Source organism: Crassostrea angulata, chromosome 5 (assembly GCF_025612915.1).
Source record: "Crassostrea angulata isolate pt1a10 chromosome 5, ASM2561291v2, whole genome shotgun sequence".
NCBI lineage: Eukaryota > Metazoa > Mollusca > Bivalvia > Ostreida > Ostreidae > Magallana > Magallana angulata.
In genome coordinates, this window is record NC_069115.1 from 10,724,286 (window position 1) to 10,747,569 (window position 23,284).

A 23,284-nucleotide genomic window follows, 5' to 3' on the forward strand; every position below is an offset into this window, starting at 1 on the left:
AAGTTTTTGAGCTTCGCACGAGCTCTCGCATACGTTGCACGAGCTCTCCCAATCGTTGCATACGTTTACTGGTCGCATCAAGTATCATCTGAATAGTGGACATGCATACTATTCAGACGCGACCGAACGCGATCCAAATTATCGCAGTGCAACGCACGAACAATAGTACGAACGTTTTACAACATTTTGTGTACTCGCAAGAGTAATACACGATTTATAAAGATCGTAAGATAAATTACTGGTGTTTATGCGCATGTTTTGCGACCGTGAGACTGCTTTGCTACTAGTATTTATACCCTGTATAAGTATCTCTGTTTCAGAACACAATTTACAATATACATTTATTGCATGATGGTGGGGGAAATACATATATGAAGATTTATTCCCTCAAGAAAGATCATTTTTCCCGAGGGCTTCCTCCAAGAGAAATTTGTTTTTCTCTGGGGAATAAATCTTAATATTCCCTGAACATTAATGTAATAAACGTTTTATTAGATTTCAACTGAATAGACTTAAATTTCATCAATTGTTAGAAAAAACATACATGTCATCACACTTTTTGAGATGCCAGATAAACATAAACAAAAGCATATTTTTGCGTCAGAAAACTATATATATATATATATATATATATATATTTTTTAAAGTAATATTTTTGTTGGCAGAAATTTGTTTATCTTGTTTAACTTTATTGTCAACTTTATCAGAAAACTAAAACTACAAAAATATTTTAATTATTCGTTGGGATAAGAAAAACTATAGCATTTAGAAATACAACTGAGAGAGAAAAGGTTAGAAAAAGAGTTATTCCCCCTTAGCATTCATGAAATGTATAAAAGAAATTGGAAATTTAGGATAAAATTAAGCTGCAAAAATATCTTGAACTTAACAGTATTCTAATTACATCTATTGTTATTATATTCACATTGAATAAATAAAACTATCTTGCACAAATTTCAAAGAAGTTTTACAAAAACAAAAAAAGGATGACATCACAGAACACTGGATCTACTTAAACGTCGTGATTGTTTGATTTGTAACTATCTCACTTTTCCTTCATATATCATATAAAGTTAAGTTGGTTCTGTGATATAAAGATATAATTTTTGATTTAATCATATTTGTCTACATCGTATGCTCATATCGGCTTTTTCATTCCTATATGACATCGCCCTGTCACGTGACGTTCTAGACCAATCAGATATAACAGAGTAATCATGTTGAGGTCAGAGGCGTAGCGCCCTTTACGCAAAAACGCAAATGAATACACAAAATGTTGCACAGCATAGGTCTTATGATTTGAGTTTCCTATTGTTTGCACGTAAACAAATCGTATTGAGACTCCACTGAATTATAATCTGCATATTTAGTATTCAGTTCTCATCGTAAACCATGCAATTACTACGATTCCGGAAAATACCGTCATTCCATACTTTACATTAATTCATACTTTTTATGCATCTGGATTTAATTTGCGTTTACTACGTAAGAAATCTGCATTGATCTTAATCAACAATTGACCACTACAACATTAAGTAAATATGTTTTACTGAAGGAGAACCCTGAAAATCTATGTAAATAGAGGTAAGTGAAAATAATAGGTTCACGAAAATGACCATATTTTTCTTAAACCTCAATAGAATTGGGAATATTTGGAATGCTTTTCACAAGAAGAAACCGATGTCAATCAGGTCATTGATGAGTTTGCCTCTTTAAAACACCGAAAATGGAAGTTCGTTTGAATCATAAATTAATATGGACGAGCTATACCTTTGACTTTCATGATCTTGGCTTAAAGAATGATCTACAATAAACTTATTAAAATGAGATGAACAACTTTTAACTCTCTTCAAGTTTAAATATTCATACTAAAATCTGAAAACACATCAAGTGTTGAGTGTTTGTCCGTAATTGTATTCTGTCAGTCTATACTTACATGTAATTTAAAGTCGGCGGTCGAGTGATTAAAATTTTGACAAAGTCACAATGCATTGTGATAAACTTGATCAAAAATTTGTCATTTAGGTAAGTATGTTACGGTTTGAATAATAGACCTGTTTCAAAACGCCTATTATATTTAGTCATATGCAGTTGGTTTCCGCTGGGGTATCAGTGTTTCATATATAATTACACATTCTTTTAAAATTCAACATTTCCCTTACACATACAGTATGTAAAATTGTAACATTTTGAGACAATATCTCATCATCAAAAGCCTGTAAATCTAAAAGCTAAAACCTAAAATCCAAGAGCATCGGGGGTCTTGAAATTTTAAAGAAAATATTCGAAGAGTAGAAGGTAAATAATGTTTGTCTAGGAATTCAGCAACTTTTGTTCATATTTATTGGAATCATAATACTTTAAAAATGTCATATTTTTAAGGCTGTTTTGTCATTCAAATAACACAAGAAATCATATTGACGCAAGCGTCAAATGGGCCGCAAAAAATATAATTGTTGTATGAATCATTGATTGTTTACATAAAAACACACCACAAAGAAGAAAATAAGAGTTGGTTGTACTAATTTTTATGGTAAATTTTAATATACTTTCAGCAACTTGTTTTGAAGTTAGTTTAAGAAATATTTTATTCAAAAATATACATATAAGTATATAAATGAATCTGGATTGAACAGCAGGCAACACTAGCCTATATTAGTTATCTCCATATGAGAATGAAGTTTAACATTTTACTTTTATCATAAAGAATCGATTTCGTTACTGTAAGCATTTCTAACGGAAATTGTATGATCAATGCCATAGTATGAAGTAATGGAGAACTAACTGCATGATTTGTACATTACTCTAATACAAAGTTCAACTCATCATTTTTCTCTTTGAGATTATGAATTTCAAACGGTTAACCATTTTGGGTTTTTTGTTGTTGCATAGTATTGAATGAAAACTTAATGCATTAATTTAATGTATGATTTCAAAGGACCTCATAATAAAATAAAAATGGATAAGTTCAAATTTTCCAGTCAATTCAAATTTTCATTTCTGTCATATTCTTGCGTAAATAATTGATATAAAAATAAATGTCATTTCATGATATTTTCTACCACATTTTACATGGAAATATAATAAATACACACGCAAAGTCATTTTATTTGACACGGCACATAGAAATTCAAATATATCATTTATATAAAATTTAATGACATTCAGGTCTTTAGTATTTCAGGTCTTCAGTATGTCCCGCATACCGATCCTGATGCATTGTTTTGAAAAGAATGAAAAACTCCGAAATTTTCCGAATAGATTATAGTCTCGATAAAAACGCGCCAAATACGACAATCTACTAAGTATGACCTACTTTTCATTTATGAGTAAAACAAAAATATGTGATATTTTCTAAAAGGCATAAAACATATTTCTACCTGCAAATTTACTTTAAATTCATAAAAATAAGCATAGTATTAATTCTATTAAAACAGAACTGTCCCGCAGAAACGCAGTAACAATATTTAAATGTGTATCAAATAACGGACCGCCTTCCGGCGGCCCGTAATAAAATCCAGGAGCTGGACCCGCTGGGGGGTTCAAAGCGGCCCCCAGACATCCTACCTTTTTTTGAATACAGTAAATTAAAAGGTAGCTACGCCACTGGAGGTATAATAATAAATGCTGCTGCATATCTGTATCTTCTTGGGCCACATCTTTTCTCGCTTTCAACTATATGTCTAGTGAATATGGGCGGTGTATTAACCCCCTTTGCTCGCACGATCATTCATACCACGGAACGCACGTCCAATCACATTGGCACACGTTCAATCGTCCGATCACCTTGTCTCTCGCCCGTTCTTATCGTATATTGTCTTTCAACAGTTGCTTTCATTGTAGCTGCAGGACTGTAGCTCCCGGTCTGAAAAATTCGGATGGACGACCAGGTCGTCCATCCGAATTTTTTCAGACCGGGAGCTACAGTCCTGCAGCTACTTTCATTGTACAAGAGTCGCATACAGACGCAAGATATATCGCAAGATTCAATGCGTTTACATCGCACAACGCTCGCTTAGATCGTGCGAAATTCGTACGAATACTTTTTTTGTATGCGATTATTTCGGCAACAATTAACGATTCATGTCTATTTTTTTCGGTCGCACGAATATTTGGTCGCTTCTGCTCGTGCGCCAATTGTGAAAGGGGCTTTAAAAACAAAATTTCCAAATCTCTAGCAGTAGCTCCTCCCCATTCCAGTTATGGGAAAAGACGTTCTAGTATTTTACACACAAGACTCCGTCAAAATTGGGCGATAAACATAGATTTATATAGATGCAATATTATATCAAGCCCTCTTTGTTCATGTGGGAAGATTGAAGACGCAAATCACTTTTTTATTCTCTTGTCCGAAGTATGCTACTGTTAGGGAAGAATTTTTTAATGAATTTCTTGGATTTGGCAAAATTCGTATTCATGACTCTCGTTTCTTATTATAGATATCATTAACTTTCTTGAAATAGCTACATTTATCAAATATCTAGTACTGGTGTAATTTATAATTGTATAAGTATAAACTGAGACGTGTTTGCAATAATATTGTATTTGTTGTTCAACATGGAGGGAGAGGGCGAATTAAGTTTTTATAAATTGTGCACAATCCCATTGTAATATATAATGCAATAAAATGGGTTCAAATCAAATCAACAATATAAACAGTTAAACAAAACATTTAAATCGCCATCTTGTGACGTATTGTCTTAAAAAAGTATAAGTGTAGGTGTAGTGAGGTATCTTAAAAGGAGATTTAAAATGGGAAAACTTGACATCTTTTATCGTTCGTTTTGTTTTGTTTCTTAACTCATATAACAAAAAACATGTCTTTATTTTCAGGAAACATTGATTAATTCAGCCCCCATGGGACGAACATATATTGCCCTCCGATTCGCGTCGGGCAATATTTCGTCCCTTAATCAATATGTTGCCCTCAACCTCAGTCAATATATTATTGATTGTTATATCCTTATAAATATTATTCTATATAATTCTTGCTGATAAAAAGTCAAATAAAACAAATATTATTTCTGACAATTTCGATGTTATATAAACGTCTGCAGGTCCAATCATCGAAATTGGTTGACCGCTATACGTCACAGCTAATTATTTTTCGTCCGAACTCGGCAGAGCAGAAATAGACGACATTCATATATAATGCGGGGTTATCTTCGAAAATGGTTTCCTAAACGTAATGATCTTTCAGCAAGCGTTGTATGTCTTTATGCCAAGTCCCTTATACATGTATTAATTAGTCATTAGCGTTAATTAGAAATAGGCTTCAATAAGTTTAGGAGTCCCAGGAGTTGCTGCAATTATTTGTTTGCATTTTGAAACCTTTAGAGGATGAACTGTTTATGTATTTTAAACTATGTATTCTTTTTTATGCTGACGACACTTTAATTCTTGCTGAAACACCTAGAATGATTTACAAAATGCTCAGAACGAGTTTCATTAATACTGTGAGCAATGGTAGTTAACGGTTAATATAAATAAGACAAAAATATTGGTATTTTCTAAAGGTCAAATGATAAAAAGGGAATTTTACTTTAGAAATGAAATAATTGAAAATGTGAAAGAGTTTAAATACCTTGGAATTGTTTTTTCACGTTCTGGGTCTTTCAGAAAACCAAAATCACATCAATGTGAACAGGCACAGAAGGTTATGTATGGGGTCATTAGGAAAATAAGGCAATTTAATTTACCTATCGATTGTCAGTTAGACCTTTTCGATAAAGTAGTAATGCCGGTATTATTATACGGATGTGAAGTATGGGGCTTTGAAAACATAGAAATTATAGAACGTATTCATTTGAAATTAAAAAGCTGTACCCCATCATACATGGTTTATGGAGAAACCGGAAGGTTTCCGTTATCTGTTAATATATATACTAGAATGGTTTCATACTGGGCAAAATTGTTCACTGGGCCAGAAAATAAAATTGTTCATATACTTTACAAATACTTAATGAGTCAATGTAATAATGACTTTTCTAAAAACCCATGGATTGATTGTATACATTCTATTTTTGATAAGGGTGGTTTTTCAAACATTTCGAATGAACAATGTACTGTAAATGTTAAATGGATTACAAATGCTGTAAAGCAAAGGCTTAAAGACCAGTTTGTGCAGAAATGGTCGGCTGATATTGCATATTCTTCAAAAGGTCATATATATAAAACTTTCAAATTTTCTTTTGGATATGAAAAATATTTGAGTATTCTACCATAAAAACTTCGAAAAATATTTGTTAAATTCCGTACGTCGAATCACCGACTTCCTGTAGAAACTGGTAGATGGTTAGGCATTCCTCTCAATGAAAGATGTTGCACATTATGTAATAACAATCAAATAGCTGATGAAATGCACTTAATATTGGAATGTAATGCTCTTTCATGTATTAGACAAAAATACTTGGAACCTAGATTTTGTGAAAGACCAAACACTTTTAAATTTTGTGAATTATTGTCTACTTTTAAACTTAAAAAACTCAAAAAACTCTGTTTATTTATGAATGAAATTTTTTAATCAGTCTGTCCTCCTTGAACATTTGTACTTTTTTCTCATATTTTTTTCTCTAATTTGTACTTTACATGTACCTCTGACTCTAAACCTACATTTGTTATTAGATTCAATACAGTTTATTTTGGAAAACAATACGTTTCATTTTGATGGAGATTTTTACAAACAAATCAAGGGAACTGCAATGGGGACAAAAATGGCGCCCACCTACAGTATTTTAGTAATGGGATATTTTGAAGAAATTTTGTATCAAAAAGCTGAAAAGGAACTAGACCAAAAAATTAGTGAACACCTTAAACATTCCTGGAAACGATATTTAGACGACTGCTTCATTTTCTGGGAAGAATCTGAGGAAGATCTTCATGAATTTCACAGTCTTCTTAACTCTTTAAATCCAAATATTCAATTCACCATGGAATTCAGTGATTGTTCTATTTCATTTCTGGATATCATGGTTTTAAAAAACCAATCAAAAATTTCAACAGATGTTCATTACAAAACCACGGACACTCATCAGTATCTAAATTTTAAATCCTGTCACCCTACGCACACCAAAAGAAATATCCCGTACAATTTATCAAGAAGAATTTGCACTATTGTTAGTGAAGAAAAAACCAAAGATCGAAGATTGATGGAATTGAAAATGTATCTAATTGCTCAAAATTATCCCGAAAAACTAATAGATTCGGCCATAGAAGAAGCAAAGAAAATACCACAGAATATACTCAGAACAACCAAAAAAAAGGAAAAAGATTCATTTTTAATTCCTTTTGTTACAACCTACAATCCCAAACATTTTAATATATTTCAAGAAGCAAAAAAGAATTTTTTCTATCATTGAGCGGGATCAAGAACTTCAACAACTAATTAAAAAATCTGACCTACTCCATAGCCAAAGACAACCACCAAATCTGAAGAAAATATTAACAAGAGCAAAATTTCATTCAACACCAGAAAAATATGTTGTTTCCAAATGCGGAGATTCCAGGTGCGGCACGTGTCCTTTCCTAAAGACAGGAGATTCTATTTCTTTTAAATGTGGCAAGACTTTTTATGTTAATGAAAATATGTCGTGTAAATCCAAAAATCTGCTTTACTGTATTACATGTAACCACTGTGGCGAAAATTACATCGGCCAAACCGGAACACAACTTACCGCCCGCATGCGCGTCCATCGCCAACAGATCAATGATCCCAGTACCAGAAACACCCCATGCAGTGAACATTTTGACAGATGTGCTAAGGGAGATTATAAAGTATTCCCATTTTATAAACTTAAAACCGATTCAACCGCCATGAGACTTGTGAAAGAGAACTATTTTATTAAATTATTTTCCCCAAAACTCAACAAACATTAAATATCTGTATAATCATCTTTGTTCTAGCCAGTCTTTGTATTTGTAAATTTATTGATGTCGTTATGATCATATTGTGTCTAATTCAGTTTTCCCGAACTTTAACGTGTTATATTGTATTATGACGTCATGGATTTATTCCTTCCCTGAAAAGACTCTCGTTACATCATGACGTCATAGTAAACGTTTCTAAGGAAAACAAGTTCATAACTTATGTACATTCACCTGAAGAAGGATGTAAATCCAGAAAGCGCTAGTGAATAGAAACTTTGGAACTGTTCATTTTCTTTTTCTTTTTTGATTATTTATACTGTGTGATATCACCTTTCACTCATTTTGGATTATATATATATATATATATATGCACCGCATGTACCGTCATGTTGACGGTTTGAGTGAAATAAATTGAATTGAAAGAAATATCATCGTTATTATTGGTACACTTCGAACAATTATATTTAAACAAAAGATTTTCTTTAATTGATTCGGATACTGTGTACCTAACTATATTTGGTATAAGCACTGACAGTTCCTAGGGGTTGTTGTTAATATTTAAATGTTGTGTTTACCGTTTGGATTCTGCGATTGATTCCGTAGATCGAAAACATTAAAAGCTCACCCCACATGGCAAACGAACTTATGAGCAAAGAGTAGTATAAGATGTCTGCGTTTTTCAACCAAAGAGTAATATTTACAGTCCTTGCAAGTATTGCAACGTTATCTCCAACACTCGCTGCCCCGATTGTTCTGAAGGAGACCTTTACCCATACAGGCAACCATTTTTACGGCAACACCAGCCATGTTTTAAGGGAGCTCCCCGCGCCTACGCTGGGTGACGTGACTGGATTTTGTTCCAAACAATGTATGTATGATCTGCAGTGTAACGGATTCGAAGTCTGCACCCTATCAGGGGGAAGTCAGTCCTGCCGCTTGGCCAATGGGGCCTCCAAAGGTTCTCTGGAATTTCAAGCCGATGAAATCTGCCATTACTACGATTTGGTGAGATATTTAATTTTGATATGATATTAAATTAAACATGTTTGTTGGGACGTATTTTCGTGTGTGCCCTTATATATGCGAAAGGTAATATGAATTTATAACCCTAATACGTGGAGGATATTAATTCGTGGATGAGAGGTAATCGCGAATTCCACTTATAAACTTCCACGGCTACAGGCGTAAAAAATTTAGATTAAGAGAAAGAACAGAATTCATATCTCTACGATTTCTCAGAACATTTATATGTAACTTTACTTACTTCTTTAATTTAACAACTTTCTCTCGAGACTTTTGTCCTTTCCGCGACTTTGAAATCTCCTAAAAAAAAATTAACATCTGAATCATGTCTATTTTTAATGAAATACCTGTTCACTGTAACGGCCTTACATGTACAAAAATAACAGAAGTTTACGGAAATCTTCAAAAAATGAATCTTACTGTTCTACACGGCAAACCTTTTATTCGCGTGCGAGCCTGGTCATCGCGAATAATTCTCGCCGTGAACCAGTTTTTGACGTATGTTTGATATACCAACAAGACTGTGAAAGAGTTATTTGTCGCGAAAATGTATTGGCATGAGTCAGTATATACCACGTGAATCACGAAAATAAATCTCCGCTAATAAGAGTACTAGTATATCGTTTACACAATATTACGATGATATTATTATTAGCAATTCTAGCTCAGCCAGATGTTAATTTGTCTTCTCTAAGCCTCGACGTTTAGCGCATATAGAAAGCATATGACTGAACGAGACTATACATAAAAACGTTTAATTTCACGTTAAATATATTAATAAATTCCTATCTATTTGAGTGAATAGATATTTTTGATGTTTCTTGTGCATCTTTAAACAGTTTTTAAAAGCAATTAGAATTGAAGTTAGGCCTATAAGGATTTTTCGCCTTTACGTAATAAGTACATAAACATTTGAATAGATTTAATGCGAACGACCCCTTTGTTAGTTAATATGTCAGTCACAGTATCTTCCATTTGATGCAGTTAATGACATGAAAAGTTTCTTATTTGCGTCTTTTAGACTTCCTTTTTATTGCTGAAGGACAATTAATTTGCGGCCGTTCTTTTGATACTTTGTGTCAGGGTTTTTTTCTTACAATGTTTCTGTATTCAGATCACTAACTGTGATGTGGGGGTGTTTGACAGAGTGACAGGGGCGTGTAACCCTGTCCCCGGACAGTCGGCAGGGACGTACGGAGGTAAATTATATAACATATCCAACCAACTCCCCATACTTACATACATTGTATACACGTAAAACCCATATATAACTATATAACTGTGCTTGATTTTTTTTGTATTCGTTTCGTTCTGTAATTTTGTTTTGGTTGTGAATTCTGGAGGGGGATTTAGTTATGATTTTTAATATAAATTTTTGGGATTTTTTTTAGGGGGGGGGGGGTATTTCATTGTTTCATCAGTTTTTAATTATATATATTCTCGTATGAAATAGGGAACCGTTTTAATTTCTAAGTCAGAAAAGCCTTTTGCGCCTCTCAATAACGAAATATATATTTTTTAAAACAGGATGTTCTGATTGCGCTTGCGTTGCCATGTCAACTACTGTAAGCGGGGTGTATACAATCATGCTAGATGGCGCTCCACTAGATGTTCAGTGCGTCATGAAGGACGGTTTTGGATACACGGTATGTTTAGAACCACTTTAACAAGAGCTTGGACTTTGCGTAGTTGTGTCATATAGCAATGTGACGTAGGTCTGTCCATTTTGATGCTAGCCACTCTGCCTGAGTGGCCAGCATTTCGTGTCATTGAAATCAACAGGATTTGTCTGGCTTTTGAGCCAAGACTACGCAATCGGTGCAAGTTTTGCTTGAAACCAGCGTCATTTTAAACTTGAGAATGGTTTTGACACAAGAAATATAGTTACGTCCTACCGGAAGTCCAAGGTTTTGTTAAAATTGTTCAATGTACCATTAGTGCGAGCTGCACGGAAGTCCAAGGGTTTGTTAAAATTGTTCAATGTACCATTAGTGCGAGCTGCACTCCAAGTTAAGAGCCGATATTTTAATACCAATGATAAACTTTGTTACATGTAAGTATGTATTAGCCTGGTTTCACTTCATTACCTGAAACTTTTAATGTAAATATGACATGTGGTAATACACGATGTTTACCGAGACAGTAGAATCATTCATTAGTTAAACATACACAGGACCATTGTCCCATGGAAACATATTTGTGTGCAATTTTCAAGATACCTTTGGTTTTTTTAAGTATCCAGGTTGGTCACAGAAAACAATGACTAGTACGATATTTATTCAACATTAATAATTAATGCTTTCTTTAAATGCAATGCAAATAATATTGTCCCAAGACGTTTAAATGATTTTTAGACACTTAACTTACTTTTATTATTTCCTAATTATCGTTCCCTTAGAATGACTTCTGATGAAAATCGACTTCGATCAAGAGCTCTTTAAATACTTCTTAATTAGAACGATTCAAATGGAAGAAAAATACCAATAAATATTTAGTTTTACACATAGGTGCGTATGCCCACCTAATGACAAAATGTGAGAATGACATTTAATCATTGCGGGGCCTTCAATATCAGAGTTCCTTTTTCATAAATAAACAGGTTAACGCAGTGTTCAATAGATGAGGGAAATTTCAATTTAAGTGAAACATTAAATAATTTAAAATATCTAACAAGAAATATAGAAAAAGAAATCATTTTTAGCATTTTACCATTAAAGAATGTCAGTATCATATACTATCATAAACGTATGAATTATTTCTCGTTCTGTAGGTGATCATGGATAGAAACGATGGGAGTGTGGACTTCTATAAAACCTACAGCGAGTACGAGAACGGATTTGGTAGTCCATATACTGAAACCTGGATCGGTGAGAGAGAGAGAGAGAGAGAGAGAGAGAGAGAGAGAGAGAGAGAGAGAGAGAGAGAGAGAGAGAGAGAGAGAAAGAAATTAGCAGAGAGCAATTTTACAATTATATACAATGAAGTAAATTGTATGTTATGCCATTTAACGAAAATTGAAAGACAATTTTTATCCATTTTTGTTTTCATTATTATTTCCTATTACAGGAAATAAGTATATCCACTTGCTGACGGCGGCGGGTAACAACGTTCTGAGGTTTGAATTCGAGGATTACCTTTCGAACACTCGCTATGCACAGTACAGCAGTTTTAATGTGGACTCTGCCTCAACTAACTACCTCATGACGGTGTCTGGCTACACCGGCACCGCAGGTGGGTCTTCTACACGTGAAGAATATTGTGCTGGATAAAATGTGTGTGTGTTACCGTCTTTCATTTTCATCCATATTTTTTGTTACGTCAATAAACACAGTTTATAGGCATCCTTGTCAATTTTTATCTTCAAACTAATCAAGAAAGTACAGAGCTTCAAAAGCGCTTTATATCAGTTATTGAGGCAGGATGATTATAACAAACTACCCATTAAAAGTTTAGATATAATTTTGTTTAGCTATAAACAGTCATTAATTAAGTAAAGAAAAATTACATGTATTTTAACTTTTAAATTTTGGTATTTTAAACAGAGCTTTTCTCTCTTATCAATACAGTTTTAAAATAGCCACATTATCAAGCCCTCATAATAGATAACTTTAAGTACTTTAACAATCTTCGGTTGAAGTGTTCATGTTTTTGAAATTAAACAACTGTTGTATTTTTTTTTCCATTAGGAGACAGTATGTCTTATCATAACAACGCCCCATTTTCGGCAAAGGACGTTGATCATGACACCAATGCCGGAAACTGCGCAGTGGACTATTTAACGGCCTGGTGGAACTTGAGCTGTCTGCGCATCAAATTAACTGCGACGTACGCACCTAGCGGATATAACGTCATGGGCTGGCATGGCTGGGAATCGTACAAACCTCTGAAGGTTGCGAGGATGCTTATTCGACATTAGATGGATTATTTTTTTTAACTTCTTCACTGAAAAGTTTGAACTCGAAAATAGTACGATTTTTAGGGTTTCTTATTTGAGTGATTTAGACAAATACAGTATTTATTTGAACTTATATATTTATGTTGACATTTCAAAATTGTATAGTTCAGAAATATTTTTCTAAAAGTCAGAAGGTATAAAGATATTTCATTTGTACGGTTGTCTGTATTGTAAATATAGGTCGATAAATTCGAATTGAATATTGAAATGTACTGGAGTTGCAATTGAACTTCAAATATTTCCTTGCATTTGAATAATATTTTACAAGTAAAGAAGAACAACTCTAAAATTTATCATTTAGGCACAGTTATGGTCATGATTAGCAATTTTAATTCATTTAAAATTCTACAATCACCGATAATATTATCTCATTCGATAATCATATTAAAACGTTGTATCAATAATTGTTAATGTGTTTTGGTTGTTTCCAAACACAATTTCTTTTAGCATTACTTTTGAAATAAAGACCGAAATACTTTGTACCTTAAAATAGAACTTAATATTTTGTACCTTTTGCAGAAATGCTTTAATATTTCCTAATACCTTTTTCTGTACCATTAGACATTAACATATAGTGTGTGTGGTTGAGTTATATCCAAGTTTCCCAATAAAGCATTAGGAAAAAAAAGCTGTCCAAAAACAAAGCCCCCCTCTTTCTCTGCCTTTACAGACATCTCTTTATAATAATTTCATTTCGAGGAGCTTTAAAATCGAAAATTAGATTGAAACCTCCTGATCAATTGTTTACATTTTACTTATTTCCTTTGAAAAATAAAATTGTTTATATTTTTGTAGAACAAAGGAGAGCCAAGTACATTTAAGTCAATTCAATATTTACTTCTTGCAAAGAGGGTCAAAATTTTCTTCGGGTATACAATGTATATACTAGTCAAATAAAAAGTCATCATAGATAGATTCGAGAGGCCATATACTGTATACATTGCCACCGTTTTATTTAAATTTGTGTTTTATATTTGTTTGATTTATTTGGCACGTGCAACCACTTACTTTTTTATGAGGGAATTTTGACCTCAGGGATGGCAAGCATACAAAATCAATATCGATTTTCTTTATTAGCATCTTAAAATGAACGTTCTGTATTGAATTGTGCCTCTTAATTGAGTTAAGCTTTTAAATACTGTTAACAATGTAACCATAACAAAGTTATGATATCGATATAGGTACATTGTTAGCGATTGAATTTTATTTTCAATATGAAAAGTTGTTTGACTTTGGCTCATTAGGGATCGACAGAAATTTCATTGTGACATATGACTATTGAAAGAAACCCAATGTTTATATACTGAAACTCGTGGATTAGTTTTGTTCAATAAACAGAGAACTGTTAAAATGGTGTTGCTCGTTACAAATAGTTCATTTTTTTAACGTGATGATATTTTAATTAGTAGAAAATGAAGAATGCGAAATCCAGTAGGAGCTTCATATATAATACAGTTATCTTTGAAGATGTTCGCTCCGCGCCACTCTACCGTTTTATTTATAAATTCATGAATCCACAATGAAATCCGAACGGCGAAAATAAAAACGTTGTGGGTAGAGAGGTGTCAGTAGGCGTATTATTACAAGACCTTTAGTTTATATCTTTAAAAAAAAAAACATACAGGCATTCATGCGCGGACCCAGAAGTTTTTTTTTTAAAGGGGGGGGGGGGGGCTAGTGATATATGTTTGTCGGAGAAGGGTTCACAGCATATTTTCTAATTTTCCTGTGTAAATTTGTAATTTCCAGGGGGTCCGGACCCCCTCCCCCAAAGCCGCGCGTACATGCAATAATTTCTCTTCACTTCTTTAACTACAACTATTTCCTTAATATGATAAAGGGGAAGGACATATTATATCGGTGTCTCATAAATCCAAGTTATCTTAATGATTTGTTTGTAACATGGATGTATATCATTTAGTCTGGAACATAACAGCCTACATGAATTATAGGAAATTTGCTTAATATACATACAATTTGGTTTGAAATATAAATTAAACCAATACTGGGTTTGATTTTTTTAATTAAATAGGATATCTGTTGTTTGTTGCACAAGCAATGTACAGACAATTGTAACAGTCGATGCAGATATGTGATAAGCTTAAAATTACAGCCGAACGAACGTTTTTAAAAGTGTAATTAATTAAAAAAGTTTATTTGTGAATAAAACGCCACATAAATTTTTGGCAGTCTAGTGACTAATACACGACAATTAAGTGCCCTATAGCGAGACACTAAACGCCACATCAGACAGGATTCCTTGATGTGTTTGTGTGTCTAAATGACGCTTTTGAGACAGATTCAAGCACATTGTCTTAGATCTATATGATAATTTGCTGAAATTACAACAGAACAATTTTTTTTTTAGGATTAATAACTTAAGGTTTATTTCACTGTGACTAAAACGCCACAGTGTAGACAGTTTGGTGACTAAAACGCCACAAAAAGTTTGGTGACTAAAACGCCACCAAAGTTTCTATAGTCTGGTGACTAAAACGCCACAATTAACAGTGCCCTGAAGCCACAGAGACTAAAACGCCACAACCTGGTATTCTATGCAGTGACTAAAACGCCACACAAAGTCTTGGTCTTCATTGGCCGTCCGAAAACTTCAACATGAAGAAATCCTTCGGATCGCCTGACCCAAACACATTCCTCAGCACCATCGCGATTCTCTCGTACATCCTTGGTCTCCTTAACGAGAAGGGGGTGACTACTACTGGTGTCACGTGATCAGGATTTGTCTGTGTCCCGGTCCTTGTTCCGGTGTCGTTACTTCTAACTTTCTGGAGAATTCGCTGAAATCGTTTGATCTGAAATACAAAGAAAAAATATACTTAAACAACATGCTTCAAATCCTTTCTATGGCATTAGAAAAAGATACATCAATCAAATATATTAATACAAATCTGAATGCTTAAAAATGTACATAATTATGTGATGAAAAATATTCACATAAACATTATCTTTCCTTGCATACTACCTGTATTATCAAGAAAACTAAAGCCTTCATCTAGAAATCTTGAAATTTATTTTTATGTATTTGTTCTCCCAAACCATACAGAATAGTAAACATTCAAATCGGCAGAGGATAATATTAGAAAAAGATAAATTTAACGTGAGAAATGACCATTTAATGGAGTGAATAGATGACGAAGCGGTGTGAATTTATACATTACATACGTTGAATATTGTCTTCTCGCTGTCGTGGAGAATCCTCTCGTATCTCTCAGCGGCCTTTTCCATTCCTAAATATCAATTTAAAAAACAAATTTTAAAAATCCATAATTCATATAACCGTTTATTACCTAATCAAAGGGATTTTGTTGTTTTATTACAAATTAAATATTTGCGTCTATTTTGAAGTGCCGGTCAATAGACTGCGATCTATTAGACCGCCGGTCAATAGACTTCGATCTATTGGACCGCCGGTGTCGTATAATTTAAGGTCCGCCCCGTAAAATGGTCCGGGGCGGACCCTTAATGTTAACATTAAGGGTCCGCCTTTGCTCTAAAAGGGTCCGGCCCGTATAAGAAAAGGTCCGCCTAACATTAAAGGTCCGGGGTATATTCTTTCATTTATATTATTTCAATTTCGACTATTTTGTTACAAAATAAGTGGTATTATTTTTTTAATTCTTATAAACGAGTACCTACCCGAGGTGAGTCAGTAAATATCCAGCACAGAGTATTAATGAAAATACTTATACAGGTAGCTTGGTGAACACAAATAAATCACAAAAATTATTACTGTTTAAAACTGGATTCTCCTTTCAACTTTAGTTTTGACGGTCTATCTTATATAAACAGGAAATGAAACTGATTGGTGTCATTAATTAAACAATGGCTTTAACCAGGTGTTGTATATACACAATCCACCCTGCAGGTGTGAGGGGTTCACACCTTCAGGTGTTTGACTGTTTGAAATAATCATGTAAACAATGGACATATCCAACGTCCTCTTTTTGCACATCTTTCCAATACGATACACGCTTAAAAACGTTACCCTTTTTAAAATCAAATATTCTTTACAATTCAATTTCAACGGTACATGCAAGCGATATCATTGCTACTTTTTATTTGCACTAGGGCACAGGGGCATCGTATCCGCTCTACTCTCTATGACATATATATAAATACATGTAATACATTTAGAGAGAGAGAGAGAGAGAGAGAGAGATAGAGAGAGAGAGAGAGAGAGAGAGAGAGAGAGAGAGAGAGAGATACGACGCCCCTGTGACTAGGGCATATAATTAAGTGAAAGTTATGCTAATTATTATAAATTATTCAGTTCTTTTATCCCTCTTTCTATTTGAAACTTTATATTTGGATCGAACTATAATTATCAAGGAAGGGGAGTATCCAAAGGAATTGATTTGTTTCATGAGAAATTATAGACATACATGTAAGATTAGTAAAAATCCCTATTCCTTCGGCTGTATATGCATTTTGCTTCTGGCAAAAAAATTAAAGGGATCCGATTTTCTTCCTAGAAAAAAAATAACACAGGTGCTTGTCGACAGGACCCCCCCCCCCCCTGAATTTAGACCCATGGGGTAGTTGACACTGTTTTGGTAGAAATTCCTTTAAAGTCATGTACACAAAATGCTCCGATTTATTTTAAACAACCCCAACCTGAATATAAAAGGTATTTTTTTTTTTCATATGCAATGGTGTGGGGGGGGTACATTAATCGTTTATTTTCCGTTAATTTTTAGTTATTTACATGGAACATGTTGTGTACATGACTTTAATTAAAAGAATTTCTATCCAGAAAAAGTCAACTTCACCAAAGGTTCAGACCGGGGATAGGGGGGGTGGGGGGGGGGATAAATCTCATTTTAAATAAATTTTACTACTTCTCTTACTTAACATTACACTAATTTTTAAGGACACAATGCATGTACATATATATGTACATGTATCGGGTCTCGCCTCTTTAATTGAAGTATTTTACGATGACAATTATTTATATAAATATTATTACAGTTAATGTGTAACTACTCTGAGTACATTTTAAAAAATAAAACCTACACTGAAGTCAGTTTCATGTCCACTCCAACATTACGTAGTTCAACTGAAAAATATCACAATAAAAATCTATAACAAACTCACTACATTCATGCATGACTATGCAGTTCATTTAACGAGGCGGACCTTTTCTTGAACTATTGGGTCCTACCTCTAAAATGAAAGGTCATCGGGTCAACATACTGTGAATTTTTTGCAAACAGTATTTCGATCAATGGGGCTGACCTTTTCTAAATGAGCCATAATATTACATCTAGGTCCTATCCCTAAATTAAAAGAACATCGGGGTCAATCAAAGCAAGTATCAATATGAATGTTAATTTTCTGCATTGGGTATTTCAACAAGTGGACCTTTTCTGTGCCATAATATTAAGTCCTAGCACTAAATTAAAAGATTATAGGGATAAATCAAAACAAGTATTTATACGAATATTTATCATATGAATATTAATTATCTGCATTCAGTATTTCAACGTGGCGGACCATTTCTTTAACTTTATTTTTGGGTCCTACCCACTGAAGAAAAGATCATCACTAAATTAGAGTCAATACAAGTGTCAACTTGATTAAGTATTTTCCTATATACCAATGATACCATTGATGCATCGAAGGATATGTAACTAGACACTTCACCAACATGGATGTCAGAGAGAGAGAGAGAGAGAGAGAGAGAGAGAGAGAGAGAGTTATTAATCTATACCAATGCAAGATTGTTACTCTAGACACTATCCATTTGATAAGGACGTCAATATTTTACTCCATGGAGATACAATTTTTTTCTTAAATCAACAAGGATTTTTTTTAGGCAGTTTACAAATATATTTCTGCATTAAAGCGCTTTATGATATAGAATTTAAACATTATCGAGGGAAACGGATTTACTTATAATAAAACTATAGTGTTTACTTGTTTCCAAATCCTTGCTTAATTACATGTATGCATCATTATATACATATAAAAGTATTGTACGTTTGATTAAAGAAAGAGGGAATAAGTCTTTTAGAATAATGAGGTGATCGAATACTGTCGGAAATAAACACTTACACTTTTTAAACTATATTGCATGCGCATGAGAGAGAGAGAGAGAGAGAGAGAGAGAGAGAGAGAGAGAGAGAGATTATTACAACATTATCACCTTTATTACGTTTTCAAACAATTTACCTGTAGTCAATTTAAACATGCTTTTTAATTATAAGTACACGTATCATTTGATTAATTTCTTTTGTCTTTTCTCGCCCTTATATTTACTGTACCACAGTACGTACATGTATACACTATATTGTCAACGTATACCCTCTGTTACGGTAAAACACATATGCGACCTTTTATTATTGATCTTAAACTTGTGATAAATCTACCTAGAGACGTTTAAGTTATTAGTATATTATCAGAAGTTTCTGATCTTCTGAAAAATAAACAAAGCAAAAGCTAAAAAGACAATCTTACATGTAGTTGCGTAGAGCACTACAGCGGAGACATTTTTTTTCTCTCAGTTAAGGGGTGATTAACATAGGTGTGAATGCCTGCAGGGCTTCTTTTACCCGTGTTTTTACCTGTCATGTAACCCTCTGCTAATACATATACACCGGAAGAGATTTAAAAACAAAGGGACTAAATGGTGTGTACAAATTATTGTCAAAATACTCTTGGTTTTCTTTTTTTCAGATTCTTAAACAATTGGTCAAAATCTAATCCGCTATGAATATTTGATATTCCACAAAGTAATACGCAAATGGCCGACTGGATTATGTAAACAAAGACATACTTAAAATACAAGTAAACGAGCAAAAAGAACAATTACTTTAAGAGAAATTTTAACAAGTGACTACGGGTAGGACCTTTTCTTATAGGGGAAAGCCGGACCTTAAATGTTAACATTAAAGGACCGGCCGGACCATTTTACGGGGCGGACCTTAAATTATACGACACTGGTCAATAGACTGCGATCTATTGGACCGGCAACGTATTTCAGAACGCGGGTATGTTAATGTTACATCCTTTCGATAGTTCTTAGGGAATGTATATTCCTTTACATAGACGCTGTTTTTAGTACTTGGTGAAACCAAATTCAATGCTATCAAAATGGAGTATCAAATAATCAACAGTTTTAAAGCCTCATATAAGGTAAAAGACTACATGGATTTAAAATCTAATGGGTTGAAGACTTCCCATTCTTTGTGTAAACTAATATTAAATTGAGATGTTGTAATGCATGCAACAGGTTTTGTGCACGTAAAAGATGAAAAAAAAAAAACATAGTATATTGCATAATGGCACGAAAACCATCTGCAATATGCAAATTATAAACCCCGAAAAGTAAAAAAGGAATTAGGTAATAAAACAATTATTTAATGCTTGAACAGTCAATAGACCAGAATTTTTTCCCTTGGTGCAGGGAACAGCTCAGTATGATCTATTGCCCTCGGCCGTTGGCCTCGGGCAATAGATCATACTGAGCTGTTCCCTGCACCTCGGGAAAAATATTCTGGTCTATTGACTGCTCAAGCATTTAATAATTGTAGATTATCATATAGACAGTTTAGCTAGGATATAGACTTATCAACTAGTATTGAACAATGTATGTACGTAATCGTACCATTGTTGACCAGGGACAGGAGGTGCTGCCCCCACATCCTCTGGAGGGTGGTCAAGTCCGTCTCTGTCACTGTGTTTTTTTTCAATGCCTCCATGAAGAGAAACGCAAACAGGATGTACTTCCTTTGTTGATCTGAAATCAATCAATCAAACAATCAATCAAACAATCGATCAATCAATCAATCAATCGATAACGACGTGAATGATTATAATAATTTACCGAGATATCAGATTATAAGAGATGTAATAGATATACGAACCAGCAACTTCTTTATTCTTGGAATAAGAAAATCCACCAAGCTGACCGATGTTCTCTTTTCCGTTCAGAAAAATTAAAATCTGCAGGATGTGTTTTCTCTGCAAAATAAGTTGACAATAGTAACATACATTTAACATAAAATAAAATAAAAACATCACAATTTTGATCATTGTCTATAGAACAATGTCTAGTGATTGCTGAGACATAAACTGTATTTGTAATGTTGAATGTTCTACTTACCACAGGCGTCATTTTCCGTGTGTTTGTGGAGGACAAGTAGTCCACCAACAGTGAACGCAAACGAGTCTCGAACCCTGCTTTCTCCATCTTGATCAGTAATTGAATCCTTGCAATTGATTTTGCCGATAAGAGCGTGTGTTTATCTGTCGATTGACAACGATAAAAGTTCGCAACGTTTGTGACGTCATGATATTATGATGCGTTAAAAGACAACGTCACGAGGATAAAAAAAGAAAGCTGTTCCGTGCAGTTTCCGAATTTCATTTTCCGAAGGGGGGGGGGGGGGGGGTTGTTGTGTCTCTGTTCAATGAAGATTTGAGACTGTAAGGTACATGTTATTTGAGTGTGAATGAAGTGATATCGTTTTCAAATAAACAAAGTACAAATATACATTAAATTTACCTTCAGTCAATCGGCCTGACGTAAGGAACGTTAATATAAGGCACCAACCCCATTCTTCCAATAAAAAAAGCGGAAAAGCAACATGTAAGACGTAGTACATGTAATTATTACATTTAAGACTGGGATTTAACCTTAATTTTTTTCCTAGATAGAAATCGGCCATGGAGTTCGTAGAATATAAAAGTCGCTATCTTATAATGATTATATTGTAGACATTCATGCTTCAAAAAGTTTATTTTATCATGCAACTAAACGTAAGACAAGCTGTTACTATTTATTTCTCTTATTGTCGTTCATATGCTCGTGAATGCATTACAACCAAGTCGCGTACAACATATCATTAAATATTTTTTACTCTCAAATTTCATATTCGTAATTAATGACTTCTTGTAGAAACCGAAAACCAGCTCCCATCGTGTAAGACAGAGGACGGCCATGAACCATTCTTACGATCGTTCTACTTAATTTCAATTAGCTAGTTCTGTCCTGTAGGTAACCAATAAGGCCAAGATTAGTCATGCGTTTGGGTATATGTATATGGATATTTGTAGAAAATACATCGAAAAGAGTAATAAAGTTACCAAGAATATATCTTTGAAAAGAAAAATAAAATACGCATAAACAATAGGGATTACGGTCAAATCCAAGTCAATTTGTACAAATAACAAGACAAGAAAACCGTGAGTTTGTACGATTATCATAAAATCGGAAGAGTTCGGTGTTGCAAGAAGTAGAAATCTTCTTTGTAAAATATGGTTGCAGATAAAAAAAATTATAGTTGAAAAATTGAATATTATCATAACCACTTAAGGATAAAATATATAGGCTGAAAACAGTATATTATCTTTTCCAGTTTGTCTGTATTTTCGTGAATTTTTGTTATGTTCGACGTATAACGAGATTTTTTATATTATTCATTATTATCGGTTATTCTCGGAGCGTGCGTTTAATACTTTTTATGTACAATTATTTTTGATCGTCTGCAAGTTCGGTCGGTCGCCAAAATATCTCGCCGGGAAACAGTTTACCATCTGTAGATCGCTAAATTAAGTCCCCGCGAATAAATTTTGACTTATACAGTACATGTATATGTTTCGTTAATATTGTGTAGCCCCTACACAAACAATACCTTCTGAAATTTTGAGTATAAACAGGTTTAATTGCAAATCAAAAAGAATTTAAGAAATGAAGATAATAATTTTTCTATTGATCGACGTATCAAAGAAAAAATTGACCGGAAAACTTCATCAATGCGCGTAGCGCATTGATGAAAAAGTTTTCCGGTCAATTTTTTCTTTGATACGTCGATCAATAGAAAAATTATTATCTTCATTTCTTATCATTTAATTAAACATTTTCAAATAAAAAAATGTGAAGTGTCATTGATCAAAAATGTAAATAATGTAAATGAAGCAGCGCGTATGAATACCAAACAACAACAGCAACAATACTCAAAATGGATGCGCCTTCAGCTGATGCTGATCTATTGAGCTAATTTTAATGGATTAAACACAAATAGTGAGTTAAAATCTAAACCGGCTGAATTGAAAACGAAAGGAAAATACATGTGATATTATTCACTGTGCAGAAAAACTCGTATTAAAACTAGTTTTCATGTGAGATCGCTGGAATATGCAACTCAATGGACATAACCATCCAAGGAAAGGCGATCGTGGACGAAAATAGCTGATATGTCGACAAAGAATAGTATGTATAAGCGACTTTTGTAAACGTTGTGGTAACTAGATAGCCAGTGATGTCCTTAAATGGTATATCTGCCGCTTGGAATGCGCCGAAGGAGTTGATCGATGCATTTCTCATAGCTTTTCTTTACGACGCCATTTCTGATGACCGATCATGTACGTGTGTAAATTAAAAACTTATCGTTACCAAATTTGAACAGCAGTGTAACC

General features: G+C 33.6%; 2 protein-coding genes across 2 annotated transcripts; one reads left to right on the top strand and one right to left on the bottom strand.

The window, feature by feature from the left end:
- The first annotated feature begins 8,439 nt into the window (after positions 1–8,439).
- On the top strand, positions 8,440–14,430 carry LOC128185009 (ficolin-2-like). The gene is made up of 6 exons (XM_052854680.1): positions 8,440–8,871; positions 10,004–10,088; positions 10,417–10,535; positions 11,660–11,756; positions 11,956–12,120; positions 12,576–14,430. Exons 1-6 carry the CDS (start codon positions 8,533–8,535, stop codon positions 12,803–12,805), a joined length of 1,035 nt encoding a protein of 344 aa, XP_052710640.1. The 5' UTR covers positions 8,440–8,532; the 3' UTR covers positions 12,806–14,430.
- Positions 14,431–15,302: 872 nt separating this feature from the next.
- LOC128185022 (uncharacterized) lies at positions 15,303–21,056 on the bottom strand. Its single transcript, XM_052854690.1, has 5 exons — positions 20,970–21,056; positions 20,731–20,827; positions 20,472–20,603; positions 16,028–16,092; positions 15,303–15,657 (listed from the first exon to the last, which is right to left on the bottom strand). Exons 1-5 carry the CDS (start codon positions 21,054–21,056, stop codon positions 15,436–15,438), a joined length of 603 nt encoding a protein of 200 aa, XP_052710650.1. The 3' UTR covers positions 15,303–15,435.
- Between the last annotated feature and the right edge of the window lie 2,228 nt (positions 21,057–23,284).